Source organism: Mesoplodon densirostris, chromosome 4, assembly GCF_025265405.1.
Source record: "Mesoplodon densirostris isolate mMesDen1 chromosome 4, mMesDen1 primary haplotype, whole genome shotgun sequence".
Classification (NCBI taxonomy): domain Eukaryota; kingdom Metazoa; phylum Chordata; class Mammalia; order Artiodactyla; family Ziphiidae; genus Mesoplodon; species Mesoplodon densirostris.
In genome coordinates this window covers 5,935,219-5,952,221 of record NC_082664.1, presented here as the reverse complement: position 1 = coordinate 5,952,221, position 17,003 = coordinate 5,935,219, and the positions used below count along the sequence as shown (strand labels likewise).

Genomic DNA, 17,003 nt, shown 5'->3' with positions numbered 1-17,003 from the left:
AGTGTCTTGGGAGGTGGGGCTTCTAGAAGGCCATTCATATGGCTGTGGGATTAGGAGCACCTGGGATACGGAACTGTGCCTCCTCCCCCCCTCAAGCCACGCTGGCCTTGGCAAGGGTGCTGACCGCGAGCCAGCGAACCCGGGGCGTGCCTGCCAACCGTGACCCTCCAGTCCCGCTCGCTCTCTGGACTCCAGCTCTGCCACCAGCAGGTGGGGTTGGGGGACTAGATGGCCTCGGCCTCTTCCAGCACTGCCATCACACGTGGCCCCATCTCCCCTCGAGTGGCGTCCCGCCATGGACACCAGACCGAAGCGCTTCGTCCTCTCCCCTTAGCCAGAAGATGCGTCCGGAGGCTCCAGTCCCAGCGGGACCTCGAAGTCTGACGCCAACCGGGCAAGCAGTGGGGGTGGAGGAGGAGGCCTCATGGAAGAAATGAACAAGCTGCTGGCCAAGAGGTGAGTGTTTAGGCTTCCCCCAGACCCAGCCCCTGTCAGGAGCCCCTGTTTCTCAGTGGAAAGGAGAAGCCTCGCGTGGCCCCAGGACCCACTGCCCCCTGGGTTCAGCCAAGCAGGGAGGACTGTTCGTCGAGTTTTCCCTTCTCTAGGGGTCAGTCTGAGACATCAAGCCCAAAGGAGTCCTCTAAACTCTAAATCCTTCCCCATTTCAGTTTAACAAGTATTCGTTGAAACATCTGCCATGTATCAGCCTTGTCCTGAGCAGAGAGAAATTTGGAGATCATTTCAGAGCTAAATTCTGAGGGAAAAGAGGAGTATTCTCGGCGGTGAACGTATGTTGAAGGGGCCCGTCCTGTGGGGGCCCTTACGGAGGACTCAGGAGAAAGGGCGCTGAGGTGGCAGGAGCCCAGACGACGTCGCCCCTCGGGGACGGAGCGGCAGTTCCCTCCCCGTCGTGCTCAGCTCTGCGGCCTCCGCCTCCATCCTCACCAGCACGTGTGCCTCCAGCTTGCCCAAGGCATCAGCCTGTCACTACGGCTCTTGGTTGTTCCCCAACTGAATCCCAGGCAGATGGAGAGATCAGACAGCTCCCTCTCGGAAGGGTCGCAAAAGCTTGGGTCTTACTTGTAAATGTGGTGTGGCAGCGGGAACGCCCTGATGGGGTTCCCCGGGCCATGGCTCACCCGGGCACCAGAGGACCCAGGAGTGGGCCTCAACTGTCAGCACGCTCCTTGTTGTCCGAGAAAAGCAACGGCGGGGGCCTTGCTCCCCCGTGACCCCTCCTGCCTTCTCTCAGTCTCCAGGCTCTTCCCGCTGCCCCCATGGCGGCTGACCCCGGGCGAGCGCTTTCTGTGCCGGGTCTTCAGTAAACCCACACGGCCCTGCGAGGACACGGGATAGACAGAAGCCCCCAGAGTGCAAGTAGCTGGTCTGGCACATGTTGGCAGGGCCGGCCCAGGGCCCTGTGTGCCCAGCAAGGGAGGGCACCGGGGGAGGGGAGCAGCCAGGTGGGTCCACGTGCCGTGACTAGAGGTGAGCCGGTGACTGCAGCAGAACAGCTCCAGGGAGCCGGGGTGCTTCACGGAGGAGGTTCCGCAGTCCTCTGGGTCGAGGCAGCAGAGGTGGGTGCGGTGGGCGGAGTCACACTACCTGGAGAGGCTGAGACCCCCCAGAGCCCAGGACCTGGAGGAGGTGGGCCAGGATGCAGGCTAGCGGGGAGAGCCTCGTGTGCACGTGCGTTAGAGTCCATGCCAGAGGGGCCTCGCATAAGAATAGAAGATTCTTTAAAAAAGGAAGTGTTCACGCTCTCCCCAAGTCCAACGCCAATGCGTTCCCAGTCACTGCTTGGCCTAGATGGTTTAGACCAAACGGAGAGGAAGTTTCTGAGAACAGGAAAAGGCCGGTGTGCCAGGAGCCAGTGAGACGCCAGAAGCTGGCGGCAGAGCCGGGCCCACCGAGAGCACTCACCCTGCACGACCGGCAAGGGGCAGTCACGTTGCTCTTTGAAGCCCGCCTCGGCGCAGGACACTGGGTGGAGCCTACAAGGAGATGCGTTCGAGGGCTGCTATTTTTCTTTTTTTTTTTTTTTATAGAAGATCTCTACTTCCACTTTGTACAGACAGCTAGTTCTCTGTCTTAATCAGCTTGCGATGCTATTAAAAACAATCATGATGCATGGCTTATAAACAATTTTATTTCTCACAGTTCTGGAGAAGTCCAAGACTACGGCACTGACAAATGCAGTGTCTGGTGAGAGCCCCCTGCCTGGTTCATGAATGGCCATCTCTTTGCTGTGTCCTCACATGGTGAAAGGAGCAGGGAGCTCTCTGGGGTCTCTTATTTATTTTTTTTTTTTGGCTAGGCTCTTGTTAAAGCCACCACCCTTTTTTTTTTTAAATTGGGGTATATCTGTTTTACAATGTTGTGTGAGTTTCTACTGTACAGCGAAGTGCAGTTCCCAGTGCCATACAGCAGCTTCTTATTAGTTATCTGTTTTATACATATTAGTGTATACGTGTCAATCCCAGTCTCCCAATTCATCCCACCCCCACTTCTCCCCTTGGCGTCCATATGTTTGTTCTCTACGTCTCTGTCTCTATTTCTGCCTGGCAAACAGGTTCGTCTGTACCATTTTTCTAGATTCCACATAGGCGTTAATATACGATATTTGTTTTTCTCTTTCTGACTTACCTCACTCCGTATGACAGTCTCTAGGTCCGTCCATGTCTCTATGGATGACCCCATCTCGTTCCTTTTTATTAGGGCTTCTTTTTCTTATCTGTCACACAAGCATAGTAACAGAGCTTAGCTGATCCAAGGTCCTTGCGGAGTTCCTGCCTCCTGTCCCGGCAGTGGGCCAGGCGGGGGAACCGTGTCGCTGGGAGCTGCTCGATACCGAGCGTGTCCACGGCCACTCAGCCCAGGGAGTCTTCACAGGCCTGGAGGGGCCTGCTCTGCTGGGTATCCTTCAAAGATTAAACGCAGGCTCTGGGCAGGAGCAGAATGTCACGGGCGCGGTGGCAGTAGCGGACCAGGCAGGAGCTGGTGGTGCCGGCACGCAGCGTCGGGAGTGAAGACGGGCCAGACGGCCCAGAAACGAAGTGCAGAGCAGAACCGAGCGGGCGCGCCGTCGTGAGGAAGAAGTCGGGGATGAGTCCCGGGTTCCTGGGGAGTGCCGTGGGTGGGTGGACCTGGCCTCCCCGGGATGAGAAGATGAGGAAGGAGCCCCCTGTGGCCGGTCCCTAGATGGGGACAGCCAGCCGGTGGCCCTCACCCCCGCCAGGCCAGCTTCCCCCTTGATGGCCAGCTCACCTCGTGAGCTCTGAGAGCTTTGTTTGTGTTCTGGTGGCTTCCCCGAGTTGAGAACCCCCAGGGCCGGGTCTTTGGAGAGTAGGAAGGGGTGTGTGTGTAGATTTGGGAATTAGCCAGAGGTAGGCCACCCCTGAGGCCGGAAAAGAGCAGTGAGTTTTCAGAGTGTCTGAGAAGGGGGCTCATCCCCACGGGGAGGTGCGCGCCGTGACTGGAGGGCGTCTGTTGGGTTCTTTCCTTCCTGAGCACGTGCCGCTCTTCGTGGTGTCCAGGTCGGGGAGGACGTGGCTGCTGAACTCTGAGGTAGGAGGAGCTTTAGGGTGATAGGGAAAGGCTTCCTCCTCCGTCCTGCAGGCGGCCTGCAGACGGGATGCCCCCAGCCTGACCTGTGGCGGGGGCAGCTCTCCTGCCCCTCGTGGCCAGGCCTTGAGCGTCCTGGGAGAACAGCGGCCACCCGGCCGAGCCCAGGTCCCCGGGGACCTGGACAGGGTGCGGACCAACCTCTTCGGCCTTCAGGTGCTGTAGACAGAGATGGGGTGCCCCCACCCAGACCAGTTTTGTGTCCAGGGTCCTGGGACCAGCACAGAAGGCCTGGACACTCACCCGGGCATCACCACGGACCAGATGGGTGCCTGGACAAGTCACCTCCTTCACACGAAACAGGGGTCAGACCCCAGCAAGGAGTCTCTGAGGACCAAGCTGTGTCCGCACAGAGGCGGTGTCTGCTCTGTGTGGAAACCTTCAGGGTTGATTGTATCTTCTCCCTCCTTGTGTCAGGAGAAAAGCAGCCTCCCAGACAGACAAGCCGGCTGATAAAAAGGAAGACGAAAGCCAAACGGTAAGCACACCCTACGGCCAGCCCACCCCAGCTTCCCCAGAGGTGTGAACAGACCAGGCCTGCGGGACACTGTGTTTGGACATACACGTGGTCGATACTTCGCTGGGTGATTTGTAGGAGGACAGGGGGGACAGGGGGAACAGGAGGGGGTGGTGCAGGGGGACAGGGCCTGTGGGCGCTCGTGTCCATCCCCGCTGCACCGGGTGGCAGGCCTGTGCTCACTGAGCATCTAGCGGACACTGCTCTCTGCTTTGCAGCTCGCAGCCTCACAGGGAAGGCAGGTAAGAGGCAGAGAAGCAGGACCCGCCTGGGAGCGCCTTGAGGGAAAGGCCTGGAGGCTGGGGAGCTCAGAGGGGCCAGCAGACAGATCTCAAGGGACTCGGGGGTTGGAGAGTACAATCGCAGTAGGCAATGTCTGCTTGAAGACCAGGGCAGTTCTTATTTTCAAATTATTTCTGTTCTTGAAAGGCTTCACTTGAGTCCGTCGATTCCAGCAGGAGCCTCAGGTGAGCTGGGCAGAGGAACCCGGCGCTCTGGCTCTTGTCCTGAGGGGGTCCTGGAGCCTAGTCCGTCCACACAGATTCCAAGCGCCTGCCATCACTAGGGTGGCTAACACTCTTTCCCTCTGTGTTAAGCTTTCCCTGTAAAAATAGACTCCTACTGAAACGGCTAAGTTTAGACCTTAACTACAGATGCCATACAGGTGGCAGGAGACAGAAGAAACATTACAACCACCAGGCCCCAGGGTACCGTGCCACCCCCGTCAGCAGGGTGAGGCTTACCGGGTGTGACCCCCGGGCTCCAGCCCTGCCAGGGGTCCTCCCTTCCCCTGGTCCCCCCGCCTGGCGCATTCAGTCCCCTCAGCCCCAGCAGCTAACTCCTCCTCGGCTGCACTTCTCTGCGTAAACAGTGCTCCCTGAGAAACAGGCTCCCGACCTCCAGGCTAGTAAGGCTCTCTACTGCTTGGGCCCCGGGCCCCGCTCCCCACCATGTGTCTCCTCTGCCCTCAGCACACACGTTTTTGCTTGTTCAGATTTGCTCTTCCCTGCTGGTTCGTGAGCCCTGTGAAGACCAGGCGTGCATATTCCACTGTCCCCATGCCTTGCACAGCGTATGGAGTTCATCCAGCTAACTCCGCACTAATTTCTCAAACTGCAGAGGCCTGTCTGGCCAGGAGCCCAGGAATAATTATAGGTCTCCAAAGGCGCCGGCCGGTTCCTGCCATCACAGCTCCAGCCCCCATACCCAACCTCCCTCCTCCCTGGTCTCCAGGAAGAGTAGGTTTCAAATCCCAGGGACCCAGGAGAAATCTTTGACCCCAAGGGTAGAGTTTTCTTCCCCTGACTCCCCTTTTTCTTTCCTTTCCTCTCCTTTTTTAAGAAGCCTCCTGGTCACTGGGAGTCCTGTTTGCCTTGGTCCCCCGCAGTCAGGAGGCCCTGCCCGCCCGGGAGCAGCCTCTTCCAGGGCAGGGCTAGAGCAGTTCCACACACCAGAGCAGGTGCCGCATGGATGGAGACACTGGAGACTGGCTTTTCTTCTTTCTGTTTTCTCTTTTTTTGTTGTTTTTTGGCCACGCTGTGTGGTTGGTGGGATCTGAGTTCCCCGCCCAGGGATTGAACCCGGGCCCTCAGCAGTGAGACCACCGAGTCCTAACCACTGGACCGCCAGGAATTCCCTGACTTTTCTTTTTTATACTTTTCACAGTTTTCCAGATTATCTTCATTGAACATGTACTAGGTTTATAATTAATGAGAAACAAATAAGCATTCGTTAAAGAAGGAAGACGCCCCAGATGTGGGGTCAGGTGGCTCAGGCAGGTGCTCTGACACTTGCTGGCCACAGGCCGATTATGTCACTGCTCTAAGGACGTGTCACCTGGCATGAAAACACAGCCCCCAGGTGCTCGGCCGGCAGCCTCGGGGCTCTACAGCTGGGGCAGGGGGGTGGGCACAGAGCCCTGTGCGCTGGGAGGGAAGATTCTTTTTTTTTTTTTTTTTTTTGTGGTACACGGGACTGTCACTGCTGTGGCCTCTCCCGTTGCAGGGCACAGGCTCCGGACGCGCAGGCTCAGCGGCCATGGCTCACGGGCCCAGCCGCTCCACGGCATGTGGGATCTTCCCGGACCGGGGCATGAACCCGTGTCCCCTGCATCGGCAGGCAGACTCTCAACCACTGCGCCACCAGGGAAGCCCTGGAGGATTCTTATTAACTGTTTTTGAGTTAATAATAGGATGATACTAAAAACAACTTTCTGATTTTTTTTCAGTTACTCTAACTTCACCCATAATGACTTCCATTCTTGCCTGTTTCCTCTGGGCCCTGGTCCCCACACATACGTGTTGATTTATATAATTTCATTTCTTCCACTCTCTCTTTAAACGAGAGCCCTCAGGAGACTTGTCCTAAGTCCCACGCCTAGCACATTCTTTTGCCCCTGGGCCAGCAACTCCCGGGTTCATTCAGTCACCGCGGATACAGGGTGCGGGGGTTCCTGATAGGTGCCAGGTCTGCTCTCGGCGCGGGGACCAGGCGTGAGCCGTCGTGGTTGTGGCTCTCACAGGCTCGCATTAGGTGGAGTGGGCCTGGTGGGTCCTGATTGGAGCGCTGAGCCTGGAGTCCTGGCCCTGGAGGTGGCCGTGAGCGTCCCAGAGCCCTCACCCCAAGGCTTGGATGGACCAGATGGGAAGCAGAGTTGACGTGGGCAGTGGCAGAAGGCGATGCTTGGCTTTGGTCAGCATTGTGCTACTTGGGTCTCATCAGGTCGGCTGGCTGTCTCTGGTCAAAAGCTCCGGGTAGCAGCTGTGTGTGTTTTGCTTGAGAAAAATGGAGGAATTATGATTACTTGATAAATGCCATTTTCCTAAGAGTGTAGAATCTTTCCAAAATATGTGTGATGATAAACGTCAGCTTGTATTACTGCTACATTACTCACCTCCATTACAAGTGTCGCCACAGATGTATCCCACGGGCAGAGCAGACACACGCGGGCTGCCTTCGTGGGGCCCCGCTGGGAGCCAGGCGCCGGGGGTGCTGGGTGGATAGGACATGGCTTCTGTGCTCAAGGGAGGACACAAGAAGCCGACAAAGAAGGTGCTGAGGGCAGAGACGGAGCTCCAGGGCCCAGAGCCCTGCGAGAGCTCCCAGGACAGGCGGCATCTGCCCCGAGCTCTGAGAGGAGCGGGCATGCAGGACAGAGACGCGCAGCGGCCGTGTCTGGGGGATGGTGGGGCGCACGGTCGGGCGGCCGGAGGCGCGGGGCTCCACCTGGCCCACTGGTCAGCGACATTGATGAACTCGTAAGCTGGTTGGACTAAAGATAACCTTCAGAGCATTCTGAATTCTTTTTTTTTTTTTTTTAAATTTTTGGCCTCATTGGGCCTCTTTTGCCGCACGTGGGCTTTCTCTAGTTGTGGGAGCGGGGGCTACTCTTTGTTGCGTTGCGCAGGCTTCTTACTGCGGTGGCTTCTCTTATTGTGGAACACGGGCTCTAGGCACACAGGCTTCAGTAGTTGTGGCACACGGGCTCTAGAGCGCAGGCTCAGTAGTTGTGGTGCACGGGCTTAGTTGCTCCGTGGCATGTGGGATCTTCCCGGATCAGGGCTCGAACCCGTGTGCCCTGCATTGGCAGGCGGATTCTTAACCACTGCACCACCAGGGAAGTCCTTACATTCTAAATTTTTTTTTTTTCTTTTTTTACACATTCTAAATTCTTAACGCTTCCTCCTCTCCTGTGAAAGAGAAGTGAAGTGCCGGGGTCTCTAGGACTCAGGCTGTGTCCGTGCCCAGCCTTGACCAGCAGGGCTGACTGGAAGCGGGCTCCTCCCAGGGCTGCGGAAGGGTCCCAGTGGACAAGGGGTGGCAGCGCCTCGTGAGGGACAGTGAGTCTGTGGGCAGCGCCAGACCCGGGGTCCAGGCCACGTCCACTGTGTCCCCCTGCAGCCTTCTCCTTCCCTGACTTCCGTGGGGTGGACCACCTCCCCACCACGACCTGGGGTTTTCATTGGTGAATCGTATTTGTTGTTTCACTGATTATAAAAATAATATATGTTCGTTGGCTACTTTGGAAAACTGAGGTTTTCTAGATGACCTGGCTCAAAGGTCCCCCACCCAGCCGGCCTTCCTAAGCAGGCCAACGGCAGAGCCTTTCTCTTCCATTTCAGGAAGAGCCGAGCACCTCTCCATCTCCGGGGACCCGAGCAGCCAGCCAGCCCCCCAACTCCTCAGGTAAGGCGCACCGCCCTGCTGGCGCCAGCACGGGGTCTTAGCACAGGAGGGGCTCTTACAGGAGGGCGATCTGATCCCACTGCCTCGCTTTACGGTGAGCAGAGAGGCTGTGCTGGTGGGGGTCTGCCCTCCATCTTCGCGGCCTCCATGCCGAGCCTGAGTAGGGGCAGGGGCACCCTAGAGGAAAGGCCGCCCAGTCTAAGCCTTGCGTTTCCCAGCCGGCCTGCCAGCACCTACCGAGTGGTGTGGGAGACCGTGCCCTGGGGCTCAGGTTCCCAGCCTTGGGCCCGTACTCCAAAGAGGGGCATGTAAATGTCACCTTCCTGCGCCCTGCAAAACGCCAGCTGTGAGCCACGTTACAGAGGTTAGCAGTGAGCCTCGCTCACTGAGAAGTCAACCAGACAAGGCGGTCCTGAGCCCTGCGCAGAAATCCCCCAGGCTGAGCTCTGGGACGGGGGATGCGATTAGAAGGGTGCCTTGAGGCTCTACGGTGGGAAGAAGCCACTGCAGTCCGTCACTCGTCCAACATTTCAGTGTCTGCTCTGAGCCAGGCCTGTGCTCCTGAGCACATGGTGCAGTGCAGGGCTGGGAGAGACGGAGGGGAAATAGCACACACACACCCCACCCCCGCCAGCCAGCGGAGGGAAGCTCTTGCCAGGTGTTGGCTGCTCGCTGGGGCACGGCTCTGCCCCGCACGGGCCTAGCGTCCGGACTGTGTCGGCGCGTCTGCCTCCCTTGCGAGGCTGGGGTCTGTGTCCTCTCCTTCTCAGGCAGTGCCACCACGTGAGTGACTGCATGAACACCTCACATCCCGGTGGACGGGTTACGTGTTTCCCAGTCTAGGAGGTTGAGGCTCAGTGTGTTTAAGTGGTTTCCTCCAGGCCGCGTGCCTGGACCCTGGACGTGGCCCCAGCTCTCGTACCTGCCCTCCCGGCCCAGCGTGGGTCTGTCGGCCGGCACAGTCTCCAGGCTCAGCTCAGGGTGGTTGGCCCTCTGCTGCCCCGGGGGTTTTTCCTTCGGCCTCTCGTCTCATCCTGCAAAGTCAGGGAATTCTGTCCAGCTCAACAAATCTCTTGAAGTAAAGTGAAATGTAGTTTAACACCACTTAAAAAAGAAAAAGGAAAGACAAATCAACTTTCAAGCCCAGGCTGGGAAAGAACCAGCTGCAGTGTCGGGGGGAAACCAAGGAGTCAGGGGACGGGGGTGCACGTGGGTCGTGGGCCTGGGCCCTGCAAGCGAACGTGGGCCCCGGGCTGCCCTGAGAGTGTCCTGGTGGGGGGCCTCCTGTGCCCTGCTCGGCCCACTGCTGGAGTCACAGGTCGCCTTTGGAAGTTGTAGTTAAGAGGTTCCCTGACCAGTTGGCTCACATCCAACTGGAGAGACCCAGTCATGGTGAGGGGACTCGAAGCCAGGCCACAAGTCAAGGTCAACCGAGTCGAGGGAACAGAGGCTCATGTCCTGAGGTGGGGGAGACGCTGGCTGACAGCAGGGCCATCTACAGCCTGCCAGGGCCTCCTGGGCCCAAGGGGACTGGAATAAGGAGCTGGGTCTCAGCTGGGACGGGGGGGCACGGGCGGGGCCTGCTGCCCGGGACGCTGCGGGATGGGGGCCACTGAGCGCCCTCCCAGCCCTGAGGCGCTTCATCCATGGCATGAACCGACAGAGGCCGGCCGGAAGCCCTGGGAGCGGAGCAGCTCGGCGGAGAAGCCCGTGTCCTCCTTGCTGTCCAGGTGAGCTGCCCCGGGAAGGCTGGCCCTGCGCCCGGGTCGGTCGGGCCCAGGCGGGCAACGGCGCCAACTCACCTCTCTGTTCCATTCCGTTCCACCGCGCAGAACCCCGTCTGTGGCCAAGAGCCCCGAAGCTAAGAGCCCCCTTCAGTCGCAGCCTCACTCTAGGTACCGAACAGCCCCGCCTCTGGGGCCTCCTTTGTCCCCTGCCCGTGACTAACACCGCGGATCCCACCCGTGTCCTGTCATCTAACAGTCGGCTCTGGGAAAGGGTGGTCTGTGCTTCGTCAGGGACAGGGCGGGCCAGCTGCTTCCTGTCTTCTCCTAGACAGAGGGCCCGAGGCCAGGGGAGGGGAGTGACTGTCCAGAGAGGCAGCGAGGTGGAGCCGGGATCGAATCCCAGCTCTGGCCTCGCTAATTGTGACACCGGGCAAGCCAGGGGACCTCTCCGAGCCTCCACTCCTCCCCCACGCCACAAGGAGGTCTCTTCATCCCTCCCGCACAGGGTGGCCATGTGTGGACAACAGCTGGACACAGGAAATCTTCAGCAGCCCTGGCTGCATCCCGGGGGCTGGCCCAGCAACCCACCTCCTCTCCTTCCTCTGCCTTTTCCCCAGAGATACGCTGACCATATTTCCCAAACCAAAAGCTGATGTGATAACAGGATGGGTTGTTTGAAACTGAGGTCGCCCAAAAAATCAGAGAGACAGTCACACAGTAACTGTGGGCCAGTGTGGCCTGAATTTGCAGGCTTCTAGAATCCGTACTAAGAAATGTCTTCAGTGCCCATCACAAATTGAAGGGGAACAGCCCAAATCCCAGAGCAGGTGGAGTTTGAGCCTGGTCTTGCCAAATCAAACAAGGTGGCCAGAGAGAGCTCCAGCCGGCCCAGCAGGAATGGCGATGACAGATGCCGGTGAACGGGGATGAGGGCTCTCGGCGGCAACCAGGGTTTGTGGAGGGCCTTTGTCAGCCAGGCTCTGAGCTGGGCCCTGCAGGTCCCTGCCTGCGAGGAGCTCATTTTCCTGTTGGAAAGGCCCGTAAATAAGACAACTGTGAGTTCTGAGAGGTGCTCTGGGGGAGACATAGAGGGCCGTGTGGTGGACGGTGCCAGGGACAGGGCTGCTTTAGCGAGTGGGCCTCTCTGAGGTGGCATTTGAGTTGACCCGGATGAGAGGGAGCCTGCCCCGTGGAGATTGTGGGGACGGCCCTCCAGGCTGAAGGAGTGGTTAAGTGCTAAGGCCCTGAGCCTGCCACCAGCCTGGCAAGTTCAAAGAACAGAAAGCAGGCCATTGTGGCTGGCAAGTGGTCGGACGTGGGGAGGGCAGAGGGAGGCACATTTAGAGGGGGCAGGAAGGAGCCGCACGGTGAGAAGTGTGGATTTTATTCTGTGTGCGGGCCCCAGTCTCCGAGCTCTGAGCAAAGGGCGCCGCGATGCAGTCACTCTCTGGGCAGCTTCCTCTGGCTGTGAAGCGAGAGGTGGACCGGAGCCGGGCGGGAGCCAGAGCAGCCGGGCAGGCGAGGCGGCTGGGGCTGACCTGCACCTCCCAGCAGAGCTAGCTGCTTCCTGGTCGTGGAGTAAGGACGGGCGGCCAAGTTCTGAGTGGCCAGGCACCCCTCACAGGGCAGGAGCATTGTCCAGGGCATTCCCACGCGTAAGAGGGCTCTCCGGCTCCGAGCCAGAGCGCTTCTCCAGACTCACAGACGGGGCGGGTGCCGCAGGGCTCACAGAGCTGTCGGGGTCACCATCGGGGGGACTGTCCAGGTCTGCAGATGGGGGGACCGAGGCCCAGAGGGGTGGAGCGGTTTGTCCAGGTGACCGGAAAATTGCTCTTGGAACAGGGACTTGAAACTACAGGATGGGTGTGACGGACGGATCCAGGGATCTCAGGCCGGACCTCTTTCTGCATCAGGACCCAAAGTTACTTACAGACTCAGTCAGGACCACATTTATTGAGTCTCTTTATTGAGTTCATCCAGGAGGGGTGCAGGAGCACTTTCTTTTTCTTTTCTTTTTTAACCCAGGTTTGTGCACTGGACCACTAAAATTTTATTTACATAGCATTCAGTGTTTTTTTTTTAATCCAGTTTTATTGAGATATAATTGAAATCTAGTGTTGTGTAAGTTCAGGTGTACCACACTGTGAGTTGATATATGTGTGCACTGTAAAGTGATTACCACAGTCAGGTAAGTTAACTTGTCCATAACCTCACACAGTTACCTTTTTTTGTACGTGTGTGGTGAAAACTTTCAGATATACTTTCTACGCTCCTTTCAAGCATATGATACAGTATCGTTAACTGTAGTTACCGTGCTGTACGTTACACCCCCAAGAGGGAACCCACCTTATTAGCGGAAGTGTGTGCCCTGGGACCACCTCCACCAGTTGCCGCCACCCGCCAGCCCCTGGCAGCCACGAGTCTACACTCTGTTTCTGAGTTTAGCCCTTCTAGGTTTTACATATACGTGAGATCATGCAGCATTTCTTTTTCTCTGTCTGGCTTATTTCACTTAGCATAATGTCCATGTTGTCACAAATGGCAGGGTTTCCTTCTTTCTTGTGGCAGAATACTCCATATGTGACTGTGTGGTGTACATATGTACACGTGTGTGTACATACACTCACGCACACAGATACAGACATGACGTCTTCTGTCTCCGTTCATCTGTCCGCGGACCCTTGGGTTGTCCCCATGTCGTGGCCGTTGTGAATGTCGCTGCAGTCAGCATGGGCGTCCAGCTGTCTCCTGGGACAGTGATTTCATTCCCTTCGGCTGTGTACCCAGAGGTGGGATTGCTGGCTCGTGTGGTCGTTCCGTTCTTAATTCTTTGAGGCCCCCCCACACTGTCCTCCATCGCAGCTGCTCCAGCACTTTAGTTGTCGTGCTTGTTCTCCTTCACTGTGGCGAACACCAGCCCTCGATTTCCCCAGATGGACCTAATCTGTACCGTGACCCCTGGTAGCCATGCCAGTCCGCCAGGTCGATGTCTGTCCGCCAGCTGTCACGTCCACGATCCCTGCAGCTGGCTCTAACCACATCATTTCCCTGAACCTGCCTTTCTCTCCACTTGGGGACAGAAAGTGGATCCAGAAAGTGTACCCTCAGCACCACGGTCCTGCTCTGAAAGGCCAGGTGGTTAGCCGAGCGTTTGCCAAGATTTCCTCCCTCCTCCCTCCTCCCTCCTCCCTCCTCCCGTGCTTCCCTCCCCTCCTCTCTTCCACTGGTGGGACTTTAGTTCCCCGACCAGGGATTGAACCTGGGCCCCGGCTCTGAAAGCAGCAGGTCCTAACCACTGGACCGCCAGGGAATTCCCTGCCAAGATTTTCCAGGCAGGATTCATGTGCAAGAGACATTAAGTTTCAAACCAGGTAACCTCAGTTCAGAAGTGTCAGAGAAGGACTGTCCCCAAAACTGAAACCTTTGCCTGAGAAGAGCAACCACATCCAAGGACGTTTCCTGAAGTAATTACACACCAGAGCCGGTTACCAACACCAGGGACACGTGTTTGTGTCGGAAGTGGGTGCCTTTAGGATGTTGAGTGTTTAAGATTTTTGCAATTTTGTCTCGTATTTAATGCCATCGTTACTAGTTTTCCCCAAGCCTCCGTCTAGCCAGGAACGTAGACCCTCACACTGAGGATCGGCTTATCGGGGTCCCTTTCCAGGGGAGGCTGCACGTGACGCGGTCCGCGTACGTGGCCGCTTCTGTGTGAGAGCTGTCGAGTCAGAAGACCCCAAGTCCTGACTGACGCTCGGGTTGGGAAATACGGTCGCAGTATCCGTGAGCCCCTCTCGAGGTGGAGACAGGGCATTGGAGTCCTTTTCAGGTAGCTAAGGAGCGGCCGGAGGTAAAAGCAGAAAGCGTTTGAAGGACGACGAGAGAGGGCAGGGCTGGGCCCGCAGCGAGGAGGCGCCGGGGCGCCGCTCAGCCTCCCAGCACAGGGGGCGCCTGCCGGGCCCCAACGCCCACCTGACCGCACCCTGCCGCCCTCTCCCCAGGATGAAGCCGGCGGGAAGCGTAAACGACGTGGCCCTGGATGCCTTAGATTTAGAGCGGATGAAACAGGTGAGTGTGTCCTTTCCGGAGAGGCTGTGAAGGAGCCAGAGGCTGGGGACTTCTCGGGGCTGCGTGGACAGGCAGGCCCGCCCAACAGGGCCACACGTGGCTGCCAGCAGTCGGGAGCCGGCGACCGGGGGAGGGGACACGCGTAGCGTCGGTCCCCCTGCCCCTGTCCTCACCAGGAAAAGGCTCTGGGCGCTCCCGGCCCGCCTCTGGGGCTTCCCCTTCCGGGCACCCCGGCTCCTCCAGAGTATTTCTCAGGCGTGGGAGGGTGTCCCGTCTCCCGCTCACACACCCTGCCCCGGCTTGGGGAGGGAGCCGAGAACACGGGGCGACGTGGGCCGGGGGAGGGCTGTGGCGCTGCCCCCCAGCTGAGGCCGCTCCTCCTCTGCTGTCTGTCTCTTCACTCCGAGGCTCTCCTCCCACCAGGAGATCCTCGAGGAGGTGGTCCGCGAGCTCCACAAAGTGAAGGACGAGATCATCGACGGTGAGTAGAGGCCCCACCCCCGCATCGCCCTGAGCCGGGGCGCACCCAGCCTCCTTGAAGAGGGAGGCCTGCCTGCGCCCAGGGCGGCCAAGCCGGGGGCCAGGAGGGTCCAGCCAGGGAGGCCGTGCTGGGCCAAGAGGCCTGGGCCTTGGACCGGCATGGGGGCGGGGGTCCCAGCCAACACCACCCTCCCGAGTCTCTGAGCACACTGAGGCCCAGACGGATGAAGCGCCTTGTCTAAGGACGGGCACGCCCTGCTGGTCCGCCGCCTCAGTCTGAGGCTTCGGCTCCCCCAGGCTCCTTCCCAGGATTAGCCTGTGGGAGGAGAAAGATCCGAGAGTGCGTTCCCGAGCCAGGAGCAGCCCTGAGTTATCTGTTGCTTAGCTCAGCGTCTGTGGACTTAGATTCCTTTTTTTTATTCTGCCACTTCTGATCACTGGGTTTGGGGTTATTAGGGCGACCGCTGCCTTCCCAGAGGTTTAGGGGTCCAAGAAGCCGCAGAGTTACCTATGGGCCTGACCTAGTTCACAGCCTGCTTGGCCTGGCCTGGGGGAGCAGGCACGTGGCTCCAGAGGCAGGGCCTCGTCACAGTGAATCACATCCGTCCTTCCGGTCCCCACCGGAGCCTTTGATACGGCCGGCTCAGATCTGGAGCCAGAGGAAAAGGAAAGGTTCGGGCAGGGCTGGCTCCACCCGACGGAGCAGTGAGGCACAGCCTGGCGCCCACACCCCTCCGCATCCCACCTGGTGGGTGCTGGTGGCCGAGGGCCGCCAGCCGTGGGAGAGAGGAGAGGCGGCTGGGAACCTGAGCGGGGTGCCAGCAGAGCCGGACCCCTGCGCAGGGCTGGGTGACAGCCACACCCTGTCCTTGACCCAGCGGGAGAGCGCTCAGTTCCTGTTTGCCCAGTCCCCCCACAGGCCTGGGATGGGCAGATAAGGAGTTAATGAATGAAGAGAGCGAGCGGAGCCAGAGAGGAGACACAGAGGCCAACTGTTAACCCTGCTCTAGTGCTGGGCGCTCCACCTCAGGAGGGCTGCTTGTGTGGCCCCAGGGCCAGGGCTGGTGTGGGGCCCGAAGCAGGGCTGCCAGCCAGCCAGCAAGCAGAGGGCACAGGCCTCGACAGAGGGAGCCAGTGGGTGTGGGGGGCCCCCGTCTCTGCACCTGCCACAGCGGCCACGGTGGACGCAGCCTCTGGGGCGGGCGGCTGAGAGGCCGGGGGAGATGTGGGCCATGGGGGCGCTCCTGGAACCCTCGCCTCGTTCCCCTGCTGCTGGAGACGGCCCGGCCCTCAGCTCTCTCTCCCGGCCTTCGGCTCCAGGCCCCCTGGGGTCTGTCCGGGCAGAGGCTCAAATCTGGGGGGGACTCTAAGAAGGGGGAGAGGAGGGGAGAAGCCCCTGCCCACTCCGGACGGGGCGAGCCCAGGCCCGGGAGGCAGGCCGTGGGAGCCCGCCGCCCTGCTCGAGGTCACCGACCTGATGCTGCCCCTGCGGGCGGGGTGGGGGGGCTGGCCTGTCCTCCGACCAGAGCTGGGCTGCCTGCCGGCCCCTTACCAGCTCGTCCTCTGACGGGGAAGGGGCAGTGCCACCCTCGAGGGACCGCCAGCTCACGAGAAACGGCCGACGAGACCCACAGAAGGCTTTGCCGTCACCCCGGAGTCGGCTGGAGCCCGCTGCGCTGCTTGACCTCTGGCCTGTGGCTCGTGACCTCCGGAGGCCTGGGCGGGCAGCGGGGCAGTTCTCGGGAGACAGAGCGGGGCGGACACCAGGCAGGACCTGACCAGGCCGGGGGGCGGCACCTGAGCCTCCTCTCCCGCCCTGTCCCCTCAGCCATCAGGCAGGAGCTGAGTGGGATCAGCACCTCGTAGGTCGCTCGGCCCCCGACGCCGCCCGAGACCCGGTCCAGCCGAAGGCGGGGACAGCAAGGAACCCAGCGCCCCAGGCCTCCAGCACACACGAGCACTCACTGAAGCTAGGATGTGCTTCGTTTAAAAGTCTTAACCTGTGATAAAATATTAAAATGAGGAAAAAAGTTCAGCTCCTGGATTTTTTTAGATTCAACCTGACACAGCACACCAGGCCTATCGCCTTTTTTTGTATTTTATATTTGCCTATTTAAGTGTACATTCCTTTCGGTTTATAGAGAAGATACCCGAGTCGGTCACGCGCCTCGCTAGATGGTTTCAAGTTTTCTCCTAGGTGCCACCAGGAGCAGCGGCCGCTTCCCCGCGGCTCCTTCCCAGCGTCCTGGTGGTTGGGGTCCGTCCACGCACCAGGCGGTCTGTGTCCACGTGGTAATAAACGCTTACCGTCCACACCCCGGCTCTGACTCGCTCGCTCTTGGTGGCTCCCGGCCAGGGAGGCCTCTTTTGGGGGAAGGGCCCATGGCAGTGGCGGCCGTGGG

General features: G+C 59.2%; 1 protein-coding gene across 3 annotated transcripts in view; it reads left to right on the top strand.

The window, feature by feature from the left end:
- The window catches only part of EVL (Enah/Vasp-like), a 167,138-nt gene extending 150,502 nt beyond the window's left edge, over positions 1-16,636 (top strand). For all 3 annotated transcript variants that reach the window (XM_060095650.1, XM_060095651.1, XM_060095649.1), the window contains exons 7-14: positions 335-456; positions 4,042-4,102; positions 8,263-8,326; positions 9,990-10,056; positions 10,159-10,221; positions 14,055-14,121; positions 14,545-14,602; positions 16,430-16,636. In XM_060095650.1, the coding sequence (XP_059951633.1) occupies positions 335-456; positions 4,042-4,102; positions 8,263-8,326; positions 9,990-10,056; positions 10,159-10,221; positions 14,055-14,121; positions 14,545-14,602; positions 16,430-16,467 (540 nt within the window). In that variant the 3' untranslated portion in view covers positions 16,468-16,636. The remainder of the gene's footprint in view (positions 1-334; positions 457-4,041; positions 4,103-8,262; positions 8,327-9,989; positions 10,057-10,158; positions 10,222-14,054; positions 14,122-14,544; positions 14,603-16,429) is intronic.
- The last annotated feature ends 367 nt before the right edge of the window (positions 16,637-17,003 follow it).